This window comes from Larimichthys crocea, chromosome XVIII, assembly GCF_000972845.2.
Source record: "Larimichthys crocea isolate SSNF chromosome XVIII, L_crocea_2.0, whole genome shotgun sequence".
NCBI classification, from domain to species: domain Eukaryota; kingdom Metazoa; phylum Chordata; class Actinopteri; family Sciaenidae; genus Larimichthys; species Larimichthys crocea.
In genome coordinates, this window is record NC_040028.1 from 8,516,052 (window position 1) to 8,528,968 (window position 12,917).

The 12,917-nt window shown below is 44.2% G+C and overlaps 1 protein-coding gene across 3 annotated transcripts in view; it reads right to left on the reverse strand.

Moving 5' to 3' along the window:
- LOC104933424 (TSC22 domain family protein 1) overlaps window positions 1–12,687 on the reverse strand; it is a 35,672-nt gene extending 22,985 nt beyond the window's left edge. For 2 of the 3 annotated variants that reach the window (XM_027290817.1, XM_027290818.1), the window contains exon 1: window positions 9,064–12,687. In XM_027290817.1, coding sequence (XP_027146618.1) covers window positions 9,064–11,798 — 2,735 coding nt within the window. In that variant the 5' untranslated portion in view covers window positions 11,799–12,687. The remainder of the gene's footprint in view (window positions 1–9,063) is intronic. The other variant, XM_010748869.3, reaches the window with a different exon arrangement.
- Between the last annotated feature and the right edge of the window lie 230 nt (window positions 12,688–12,917).

Below are 12,917 nucleotides of genomic sequence, written 5' to 3' on the forward strand. Positions count from 1 at the left end.
TTTCCCTTGGATGTGATAGCTCTCCGGAATAAAACCCTGATTTCCTGTTACTTGTGGTCACCAGGGTAGTACCACTGAAAGTTGCAGGGCAGACATCGACGAATGAGACAGGGCGGCCACGAGGGGAGAGATCAACTCAAGGTTATCTAGAGTCACCAAAGTGCCCTGAGGGGACCGCATGAGGTTTGTTTTCCATCGCTCAGTGATAATCAACTTCAATCATCAATAATCGGGGACGTGAAGTCAGGCTAGTCTGTTCAGCCCATCAGCACTGGAACACTGATATGAATTAAGGTACTATCTTTTTATCTGTTTCCTTGGATGACCTCGGCAGATTTTATTCTCCGAGGCTGAACAAACAAATATATAAATATAATATAATAAACTAAATTGAGAAAGACACAGAGGAGCAAAAAAGACGATAGCAAAGTCATCCATTGCATTTCTCTATTTGTGTGTGGGTGTGTGATTCCTTTAGCTGACTGGACAGTGTTTTGGGCCACAGGAATGCCGACCATGATTCAGCACATTGCCTGCAGGTTAGGGGAAGTGACAGTGGCAGCCCACAAAGCTTAAAAATAAAATGCACGGCTAAAAATGAAAGCACCGTAAAACTTCACACATAGTCAGACGTCACAAAAATATCAAGTCACACATGCCTTACATGACATGTTTAAAAACTACAAAATAATGAATCCTTAATTCTGTTTAATAAGACAGCTTCACCAACAAATGATGAGAACCGTTTAAGTAGCTTAATACATAGTGTTACAATAACAGTGTCTCCACTTAGACCTATTTAAACCCATGTTAACATGTCCACATCTTTTATTAAAGATTAAAAATAATACTATTTCCCTTCTGGAGGGTCTCTGTTCTCGCAGGCATAGTTTCTTTTGTTGCCATAGAAATTAAGCACGTGGGCATCAGGAACGTACTGTATATACAGGAGCTTAAAACGCCTATAGAAAGTACTTCACTCAGTGTTCACCCACACACAATACGTTTATATATCCCAAAAGCAGTTTGGGTTTAGATTTAAAATATTAGCACCTATGTTGTCCTTAACTATAAATGAAGTGAATCAACACGTCTTATTCAACACAGAAACAAGGCAAACAATGAACCTCATGAACCCAAAAAACAGCTCAGCCTGAGTGTCATGAAATGAATGAGACAACTGTCATAGATAGGACTCATAACAACCAAAAATATCCATTAAAATAAAATGAATCATGTTGCGATGACTCTATAAGTCCAAAGCAGTGATTCTCAAACTGTGGTGGTAGCGAGCTCCCTCTGATGGGACCCGAGCAATCGACAATTTTTAAAAAAAATGATATAAATGAATTTAAAATATGAGATTATATTATATATAAAATCCTGTGTAAGTACTACTAAAATTGCACAGCAAACTCTGTGGCTGGGAAGTGAAACCAGGGCAAAAAAAAAAAAAAAAGTGTCAAAAACTGCAGTTCCTCAAATGTCCACTTAAGGCTGGCTACAGGACGAGTCAGCCTCTATAAGCCCCCGTGTTAAAATGTCCAACTTCACAGCAGAAATAAACAAGTTTACAGCCTGCAACAAAACAGGTTTGGATCTATAGCTAATTTCCCTGTTTATGACAACTGTACTGACTCAGCTGTTCAAATTATATTAAGTTATGCATAATTAACAACATGGGCACTTTGTTGACAGGTAGATGCTGTTACAAATGGCTTGTTTGAGCAACCAGGCTTCATTTGGCCCGCCTCAGGTTTGACGATGATCCACATCTTTGATTTTTAGATTAGATGGGGGGCGTAAAAGTCAGGACTGCCAAGATGGCGGTGGCCAGAGTCACAGATTTAAAGCTTCGAACCAGCTCTGCAGTAACCTGTGGGCGACATCACGCATACGGTGTCCATTTACGATGTCATTGGTCTAGAGTTTATTTATTTTGATGCATTTCAGACCCCTTCAGGCGAAAGACCATATAAATAAATAAATAAATAAATAAATAAATAACAGCCTGTATGTTCAAGTACAAAAGGAAGCAAAATGAAAACAGGTTAGACTATCATAACACTGTGTGTGTGTGTGGTGTGTGTGTGTGTGTGTGTGTGTGTGTGTGTGTGTGTGTGCATGTGTGTGCAGTGTATGCTCAGGGGGTGGGAGGGCAATTTTCTCATAGATGAAAGGCAGGCTAAAAACACAATCCATTATCATCCATTACGAGCCATTAGTTTTCCCACCGCACTCTTAAGTGAAACAATCCTGTATTGATGGAAAAATAAACCATGTGAAAGAAGAAAGGGGGCAGAGACGAATGAAATCAGCTGCACAGAGCTCACAAATAATCAAGCGACAAAGACGTGAGGTGATTTATAGAAAGACGCAGGTGTGAGTGTTTTTTATAAACCTCCTCTTCATCAACATACACTAAACTGCTTACAATCTCCTTTCACCATTTGCCTTAGAGAGATATAGTAAATATTCTTCAGTGTGTAGGGAGACCTCCCTCCCTCTCCTCCCTCATACACAGCATGTTGCTGCTCTGCTGTGTTCTCGTGTTCTCTGGCTCGGTCTGCGCAATAGGAATGGGGGAGGCGTCAGCAGCATAACAAATAACAAACACTGTTTACTTTCAGTGATGTGCAACTGTAGAAAAACAAGGGCACTATATGAAAAAAAAAGGCAACAGCTCAAAATATTGTTGCATTTGCAACAACAACCGAAAAAAAAAGACAAATCAATTTGACTGTTTGTCATGACACCAGCAAACAATTCTCACTACTTAGTCTGTGTGTCCACGAATCATCCAGCTTTTTTCAAAAAGTGAAATAAGAAAAAACTAAAATATAGTTTAAAAAAAATAGCAGCATCTTATTTGTAAGGTCTAATAAAATAGTTTTACAAAATTATTATTCTATTGGATTCAGCAGCCTTTAATAAATGCCTTTTTTTGGAGAGGAGAATAACTGTTCAAACATAAATACACTAAATATTAAGAAGTGGCAATATTTAACGTTTTATTACATGAAAATGTAAAAAAGAAAAAGTTATTTTGTTAAAAATTACAAAACGGAGCTTTACTTCCAGGAAAATGGACCACAAGAACCTAGAAATAACTATCGGCTCATATCAAAAGACAAATACTCAACTAAATAAATCAATTTAATAAATAAATAAATACTTGTAAGTAAAAGTTAAAAATAATAATAAAAGGTTTTAATAAAAGAATAAAATGTATCTTATATGTCAGAGCTGGAAATAAATATCGTTTTAAGACATTGCATATATATTATAATGTTTACAATTTTGAAAATACTATATTTTAATATATTTTTTTTATCTTCCTTATATTTTTACTTAATGTCTGTTATGCACCAATAACAATTAAATAACTTCTTTTTTTTTTTTCACATCTACAAACACTGGGGGTCCTCTCCCATAGAGTTTGCCATGTTTCTACAGTAGCCCAGAATGGACAAACCAAACAAATGCTCTGGATAAGGAAGTTTGCTTTTTTTTGCAGCCATGTTAGCGTTGCCCCACTGACAGTATAAAGAATGGACGTTGTGAAGTGACCCACAGGTTTCTGAAAAGTTGTTTTGAAGTTCAGATTGTGGACGTGGATCATCGATAGACCTGAGGTTGGCCAAATGACGCCTGGTTGCTCAGACAAGCCACCAATACTGGCACCTACCTGTCAATCAAAGCGTCTATGCTGTTAATTGTGCATAACTTCGCAGCTACAGAGGTTGCCGCTTGTTTCTCCCATAATGCCCAGAATGCGATGGGGTTGTAATCCTGCAACTATACCTCTAGACGCCACTAAAGCCTACACACTGATCCTTTAAAACTACAGCTAGGATGCTCCCTATGCAGGACAACACTGCAAACTTTATACAGCCTATAGGGGTTAAGTGTTTGATACTAAAAATACAAAATATCTCGTGTTAGTGGAGCAACACAATGGCAGGATTTATCAGAGCTGAAACAGTGATGCACATCTCCGCTCAGTCTGGTTCCATCTGGTCCGGTCTGTTCGTGGTCTGAACGAACTTCAGTAGACCCGACTGAGTTGGGTTAGGTCAGATTGGGTCACTTCCGCTGTGTGCTGTGAATTTTGGGGATCTCGTTGATCTCCACACAATGAGCAACAGGTCCAGCACACACTGGTGTGTCTGCACTGCCAGGGGGAAGATTAGATTCAAAACAGACAGCAGCAGAGATAGCCATCACGCTGCCAGCCAGCCAGCCAGCCAGCCTACATTCCCCTGAGCCTTCACACATTCACACACACACACTTAGGCTGCGTTCACACTGACAATAGCAAAGCGTTTAAAAAAAAAAAGAAAGAAAAGCAGCATCCTCATTCATTTCAATGAGACGACTGCGTTAGCACAGCAGGTACTTCGACAAAAAGATGCAGGCAAGTTGTACCTCGCTTTAATTTGGCCACAACGTATCATCACTGCCACCGAGTTGCGCAGCGCATACAGTACCAGCACAACCAGAACCACTTACACAACTCATTTACAGCATGACACTGAATGCTGCTGAAGGTTTGAGACCATCAGAGCAAAAGAAAAACATATGTGTGACAGATACAGGCATATAATATGGATCAAAGCCAACAGCCAACGTTCAGTTCATTGACAGTATAAAGGACAGCGTATCTGTGACGTTACCCACAGGTTTCTGAAGAGTCATATGTGAAGCTCAGCATGTGGTGACTCTGGCTGCCGCCATCTTGGAAGTCCCGCCTCTTCTGCCCCACAGCAATTTTTAATAATATAGCAATTATATTACTTATTAAGAAAACAAAACTGGACCAACTAAGATCTTGTCCAACATGCTGATGGAAAGCGTTGAAATAGAGAAACAGAAACTATAACTACAACATCAAAGTTCAAATGGAGACTGAACAAAAACATCTCATCTGTTAGTCAGGGCTCAACAAAACTGAACAAGAAGCTTAAGACCGTAACACAGCATCTAAAAATAGGTCCATAGCCAGATCTCAGCACATAATAACACGACTGTCCCGTAAAAGTCCGTGTTCAACTCACGTCTTGTCAGTTGAATCACTGAACTTTTGAACTTTACCAACCAAGTCTCAAAACGACCACAAACCACAAAACAAACTTGTGATGGCCTTGCGATGCGATAAGTTTAGTGTGCCGCTTTGTATTGAATAGAAGGAGAAAGAAACTAACAGTAATAACTTTAAATTATGTTCATAAAATGTTTAACATGCGCTAAAGTTAATAGCTGTCTTACCTCTGTTCCACACATACGTCCTAACGAACAAAGCTAGTCAATTTAACGGACCTTCTTGTTAAAACAGTCTTCAACTAAAGTACAGGACATCAGCACACACGCAGACAGTCTGCACAAAACCACATCCTGACATACACGAGAGTCATGCATGTGGAAAGGTGCATATGATCACATTCTGTAGCCATGGCGCCGCGGGGGAGGCAGACAGTTACAGTAACACTTTGGTGTTTTTAGTGTTTTCAGTACTTTTGACATTGTTTTATGTGCAAACATGGACTTGGAACTATGGAGATTAGTGATTTATCTTTTTCCTGTTATACTGACTACTTCGTCACACATAGGGTGACAAGTAAAGCCACAGCTCTCTTGTTTATACTCAAGAATAGCTGTTAGCACTAAGCAGCACTAGCATACTCTCTGTGGAAAGACCAGAGGTTGATGCTGAAGTGAGGAGAAGGAGACGGGGATGCACAGCTGGATTTAAACGTCAGGAGGCAAAAAGACCATACAAACCATGTGTACCGTCTGTTATCATGGGAAATGTAAGATATCTCCACAATAAGATGGAGAGTGTAGCATCACAGAGACTGAATGAACTCACTTCGGACTCACTGGTAACTCTGGACAACTTTCAACTTGTGAGAGCGGACAGTTGAAGACAGACAGGAGAGCAGGGAGAGAGAGGACACAGCAAAAGGAAACATCCATGGACCACAGGCCAGAGTCAGAACCGGGTCGCTGCAGGAAGTACTCCACCAGTTGAGCAACAAGAGTGCCCCTATCCACCTTGTATATTGTGATCTGCTGTAACAAGTGAATTTCTCCAGTGTGTAATCAATAGAGTCCATCTTATCCCACCATAAAATATTAGTCATGTTTTGCTCATGTCATTAAACATTTCACACCCTCCTCTAATCACAGATTTACCATGAATGGCCTGTAAACAGTCTGCCCATGCACACATAGAAACCACCCACACTAAAAACAGTTTTATAGCTGTGCCTTTGGAGTTGATTTATGAGTGCAGGGTCATCCCACACGTTAAAATCTGAAAATATGTTGACAGCAGACTACAGGAACTGTTCGACCACTGAAAAGACGCCCAGCCAGAACACTCTTGTAAATACATTCCTACCACAAAGAGAACAAATCAGCTTTTATTAGAGGAGTGGGCTCCTGCAATTAATACACAAAGGGGAAAAAAAAGACCCTAGGTCTTAGACATGCTTCCATTAAAGGTGCAATTACTTATAATTTACTGCCTCTCTGCCGAAAATGACCATTTTCCGCAGGAAAGTGAAAGTAATCAATACCAGTTGATCCTGTTGCCACAGTGAGATTTAGAGCTATAACTCAACAACACTGGACATCCGCTTTTAGGGTAATTGTGGTGATGATATCACCATGTGACGTGATTACTTTTTAAAATTCTGTTTAATAGACATAGAAAGGCGATATCAAGCTTTCTAAACGGTCAGAGACAGAGCAACGATGTGTGTTGGGCTGGGAATGGTTCATGGTCCGGGTTGTCTGAACTACACAGTTAAAAACAACCTGAAAAACTTCCACAGAGTTTCATCGACACAACTCCCACAACTCTAAGAGCTTCACAATATTCAATACTTTTTTATAAAATCACCTAGACTTTGAAGTACAAGCCCTGCATTTTAAATTATTATGCCATTCCCCTCGTTTGTTCTGAAAGCTTAACCTGAAAAGTGTTAACAACTGTTGTTGTCAATTACGAACACAGTCACGAGTCAGAAAGTTGAAAGAAAGCTGGACTTTAAGCTAAAACATGCATAACTCATGTTCACTCAGAACAGTGACGCACAGTTACTGAGAAGTAGCTTTAACCACTGACACTAGAAACCTGCGTCAGCCGCAGGTTTCTGAAGAGCCACTTTGAAGCTCAAGATCTGTCGTTCTAGCTGCCACCATGTTGGTTGGACTCCCAGCTAATCTAAGAATAGGCAAAGATGTGGATCATTGGCAGATCTGAGGAAGTCAGATGCCGACTTGTCTGTCAAAGCGGCCACTTATGTATAACTAAGTCTTTATATAATTTGAACAGGTTAGTTATACAAAAGTTCAGCCTCAGTACAGTTGTCAAGAACGAGGAAATTGGCTATGGAGGCCAAAACTGTTTTTTGTACCAGGCTGTAAACATGTTTATTTCTGCTGTGAAGTTGGACATTTTAACATGGTGGCTTATGGAGACTGACTCATTCTGTAGCCAGCCTCAAGTGGACGTTTAAGGTACACTTTAGCATTGTATTCACTTCAGAGCCACGGAGGTTGCTGCTTGGCTTGAACTCAATGGCGGTATAGCGGGCTAATCAGCTGTTGAAAAGCTCTTTGGACGCTTAGTTTTCTTTATTTTAATCTTTTTTTATTTAGTCATTTATCACATGAAATGTTCTAATAACCCTGTAAACTGTTTTCAAATATATGCTTCAGTTACCCACGGTGTGGGTTTATCTGTACTAGGATAGAAAATATATAAAACAAATTGAATTAAAAGTATCAGCAGACGATTAAAAGCTTAATTGGGACGTGTTGTTTGTGATCTTTGTCAGTGTGTGTGTGTTTGCATCAGCATTACTTTTTCTTTTTTTTGGTCTATGTAGGTTAGTTTGTTGAGAATGAGAGAGAAATATCCAGTTTTACTTTCAGCCTTCATTAGTGGAGACACTGTCAACTACTCGCGCTCGTGTGACAGCCGGTAAACTTAGAGAGAAATTAATGGTGAGCCTAATTCACCAAGACAATCTTCTCATTTGTACCAAGAACTTTGGTTTCACCGGAATGCTACTTATCATCAAAGACAATAATCCACAATAATCCCCCATAGATTTCACATTCCTCAGTTAAATGTCATGTGATAACAGTAGCCATCCGCAGACCGAAACAAAACATCTTTACATCCCCAGCGATGTCCTGTAATCAACTCATCCTCCATACCTGTTTATTTGTTTCACTCGGGTATACAAAACATCCCAAAAAGCTGAGGTAATAACATTTTTCAGACGTCGGGGGGGGGGTTAAGATTGTAGGAATGACTGAAATTTGAGTAATTTCCTGCAGCATGCTAGTGACATGAAAATCAGTTCTTAAAACATATTTAGAGGACTTTCCTCAGGCTGGTTCATCCCATAAATCATTAGCAGTGACAAACAGAGATGGAGGGAGAGACAGACAAAGAGCGATTTAAAAAAAATCAATAAGCTTTTAGTGAAGGAAAAGGATTATATGCACTAGATCTTTCATGTCAGCAAGTAACCCAATGTCTCTCTGTGTAGAAAGAGTATTTTTAAATTTGGTCTGTGATGTCTTGTTTCAGATACCTGCCCTCTTCTGTCCTCATCTAAACAATCATACAACCTCCGGCGTGTTTCCTCCTTTTAAAAACAACAAATGTGCTGAGAGTGTGTATGGCAATCTGTGCACCCAGCAGAAATTATGCCCCGTAAGCCAGACGAGTCGGGATTCAAGCAAGGAGGCAAGGCGAGGTAAAATGTCGAATCACTGCAGCCACTTGATGAAGACAAGACGCGTCACATCCAGCTGAGCCCTGCGCTGACAGAGGTCGGACAGACTGTGGCGGCCTGGCCACTTTCTGCTGCCTATCTGAGAAAACAATAACACTTTTCTTCCCTCACTCACAGCTGCCACAGCAACCAGTGAAACCATCCAGTTTCAAACAGACTCTGAATGCCGAGCTGGGAACTGACGAATGCTAAAACATGTCAGTAAATCTAAAGAAGAAAGTAATGAGTAAAAAAAATCTCTTACCCATCCTCCTCTCCATCAACAGTCTTGAGACCGGCTGATGCAGTTAAGGCACTGGCGGTAGCGGCGTTGCCCTCGGCTTCTTGACCCAGGCCAGCACTGGATCCAGACCCAGCCTCCCCTCCGGAAAGCTTGGGCAGCCCCAGCAAAGCCGACTGGTGCTGGAGAAGAAGCCGCTGGGCATCCTGCAGCTGAGTGGTGGTGAAGGTGGGCAGACTAGCGTAGAGGGCACTGGCCTGGGCGGCGTGAGCCAAGGCCTGGGCACTGCTGGGATCCTGGGTGACACAAGATGGCTGGCTCTGAGGAACACCCTGCGGGGGCATCCTACCACTGTTCCCAGTGTTGTGGGCTTTGGGCTGGGCCTGGGGGTCGCTCTGGGTGTTGGGTGGAGGCACACTTGGTGCAGACACTTGGCTCTGATGGACTGTTGAGGGCAGCTGGGTGCCCAAACCGGGAGTTTGGATTTGTGTGGGGAGTGACTGTGGCTTCTGCTGCTGGCAATCCAGATGGCCGGGGTGGCTCTGAGGCTGCTGGCCATGACCTGGTACTCCAACATGAGAGGGCATAGTGGAGGTGGCGGCCTGAAGGGTGGAGGACTGTGTGTGAAGGAGCGCCTGTGGCTGTTGCAGGGCGCCCATCATCTGACACACTCCATTAGCTGGCCCAGAGGGAGCTGAAGCAGCTTGGTTGGACAGAGGTTGAGAGGCAGCAGCACCCTGGGGAATACTTTGGTGCTGCTGGGTGTATTCAGGTGGCCTCACCTGTGCTTGGGCTGCTTGCGGGGTGGCGGATTGCTGCTGTGGCAGGGTGGCATAGCCCATCTTCTGTTGCTGAACACCCACTAGGCCCTGTGTCGAGGCTGTGGATTGGTTAGCAACTGCCTGGGCATAGGTGAGCTGCTGCTGGTGTACAGCAGACGTAGGGTGTCCAATGGTGGTCTGGTGGATGTTTGTGGGAGCTGAGGGGGCCACAGTAGTCTTCACGTGTGAATTATTGATATCCTGGGGGTGCATGTGAGGTTGGGTTTGGGACACTCCCATGCTTAAGCCACTGGGGAGGATTCCTTGATAGCCCTGAGGAGGGGAGGCGTAATCCTGGGCATGCTGGGGTACTGGGGGTCCCCCAGTCTCTCCGCTGCACACACTCTCAGTATAATGGCTCAGTGTACTCATAGTGCTACTCACAGAACTACCACTTGTGCTTTCCCTCTCCGAGGCCCCAGCGAAACTCTCAGAGACAAACTGACGCATGCTGAGAGACCCAGTATCAGATGCAGAAGAGCTGGGAGCAGACGCTGGGGTCTCCTTGTCATAAAATTCAGTGCATGTCCATCTGCCCTTCTTAAAGGGCTCAGAGCTAGAATCCAGCTTCACCACCCTGAAGCGAGAACTGGTGGTCGCCACTGCAGGAGCAGGAGCTGGAGCAGGAGCCGGGGCAGGCTGGGCCAGAGTGGATGGTACAGGTGCTGTGGCCACAGCTGTGACGGGGACACTCATGGCCTGCAGCCCAGCAGCTGCAACCCTTCCCTGGATCCCAGTGGAGAGTCCAATCCCTCCAGAGGCACTGACAGCAGCAGCGACAGCAGCAGTAGCAGTAGCCGAAGTCGTCATAGTGATGTTGGAGATGATGTTTTGGTGTTGTTGGATCATGCCGACATTAGTGGTCGTTATAAGTTTACCCCCGGCTGCTGCTGCAACAGCACCACCTCCAACTCCGCTCCCCCCAGTGCTGCTTATCACATTGAGAGGAAAGCCACCACTGCTACTGCTAGCTATCGTGCTGATCCCCCCTCTCACAGGCACGTTGGCAGAGCTCAACATATTCACATTACTAACACTGCTGGTCTGGGGATTAACTATGCTAACTGTAGTGCCCGTAGTGGAGCTGTGCATTCCAGGGACAGATCCCGGGGCCATAACCCCCACAGGCTGAGCGACAATACTTGGAGGGGCGGCCTGGGAAACGTTCTCTTGAGGGACCCCCACGTTAGAAGGCATTTTCTGGGTGACAGAAGGTAAAGCTCCAGAAGCGAGGGTGCTCCCAGGCCCAGAGGAAAGAGGATAGACCTGGGCATGGTTAGGGTGATGAGGGTGTTGATGGTGATGGTGCACAGTCCCGTTCACCATGGCTCCACCGTGCTGCTGTTGAGCCACCTGGTTTAGGGTGTGAGGGTGCGACGGCTGGTTGGGGGAGACAGCTCCAGGGGTCTCTGCCTCGTGGAAATTATTCAGCGTCTCCTCTGAGGAGCTCCTCTCCGCTCCCACGTTGTCGTTAGCTCGGGAGAGGGAGACATCCAGGATTTCAGAAGATGACAGATCCTCCGTGTGGGACTCATCCAGGTCGTCGTAGCTCTCCGTGTCCTCTGCAATACTGTTGTTGGTACTCACAGATACCTGCGCCGGCGTCACACTGGTGATCTGGAAACCGCTCTTCTTTTTTATCTGAGTGCCAGCCGACTGTGCAGGCTGGGGCTGGGGGTGCAGATTCAAGCTGTGGGGTGGGATATGATGGAGACCCGGGGAGGATGAACCAGCAGGAGGTTGGCACTGAATCAACAGTGAAGGCGGCTGATAATCGTCGGCTGGGACGTGGCTGTTATTGACCACCGGGTTTGCCACCGGTGTTGACACCGCGGAGCCGCCCCCGCTGCCTGTGTTGCTACCCCTTCTGTGAAAGACAGCCGGGTGCGCCATCTTTCTAACACTGCCAGAGTCTCCTGCAGGGTCCGGATGATGCATTTCGAGAGGATCCGGGGGGTAGTTGGTCTCTGACAGTATGCAATAAGGTTGTAGCTCGTTAACGGCGCCGTCTTGACAAAACTACAGTCAACAGACAACACGATCAAAAAAATAAATAAATAAATATATTTGAACTGAGCTGCTCTCAAATATCAGGCAAAGTTAGCGCCGATATTTACAGCCTCTATCCTCCGGTGACACAAAAAAAAAGAGGCTAGTCGCTGACTAGCTCGCGAGCTAACGTCAGCTGATGCCAGTTGTAATTCGCCGGTTGATATCCGTTGGTGCCTCCGTTAAACACGAGCAGACATTTTGTGCGTTTCTTCTGATATATTTTAAAGCTCTCACACTTTCGTCTCCGGAAAAAAAAGCTGATTTATTTAAAGTTAGCGTTTATATATTTATATTTATATATCAGCGATGCTAGCCTGACAAGAGGAGTAACGCCAGCTAAGCTAGCTGCCAGTCTCCATCACCGGCTAGCTTGAGCACAGACTTTAACGGTGAAGTCGTCTCGGCGGCTGAATTCACTCAAAACGGAAAGAAAATATAAACAAGCGACCTTTCATCCGGTGCTCTGCGCCCGTCAAAACCCGAGTGTAATCACTTAATGAGCGGCGAACAAAAGGTTTAATCCATCCCGCGGAATCCTCGCTTTGCTCCTGGTTTTGCTGTATCACTGGTCCTCCCCAGCGGTAGCGTTGTTCAGTGTGTAGCCTGCTGCCCGCACCGATGCTGCTGTGGCTCTGTGTGCTGTGACGGGGCTGGAGGGGAGGGGTGCTCCGTAATATGGCGACCGCGCATGGTCTCTGCTGCCAGACATAAAGCAGTCTGGGAGAGGCGGAGACGAACACAACATCAACACCGCCGGAAAGAGCCGAGCGGAGAGGGCGCTCCCTTAAAAACACAGGCAGGTAGATAGATAGATAGATAGATAGATAGATAGATAGATAGATAGATAGATAGATAGATAGATAGATTGTTTAATTATTATTTCATTTATTTTTGTGATGATTTAATTAATTATTAATTAATATTCACATGGTTAGATAGATACATACTGTTAGATAGATAGATAGATAGATAGATAGAAGATAGATAGATAGTAGATAGATAGAT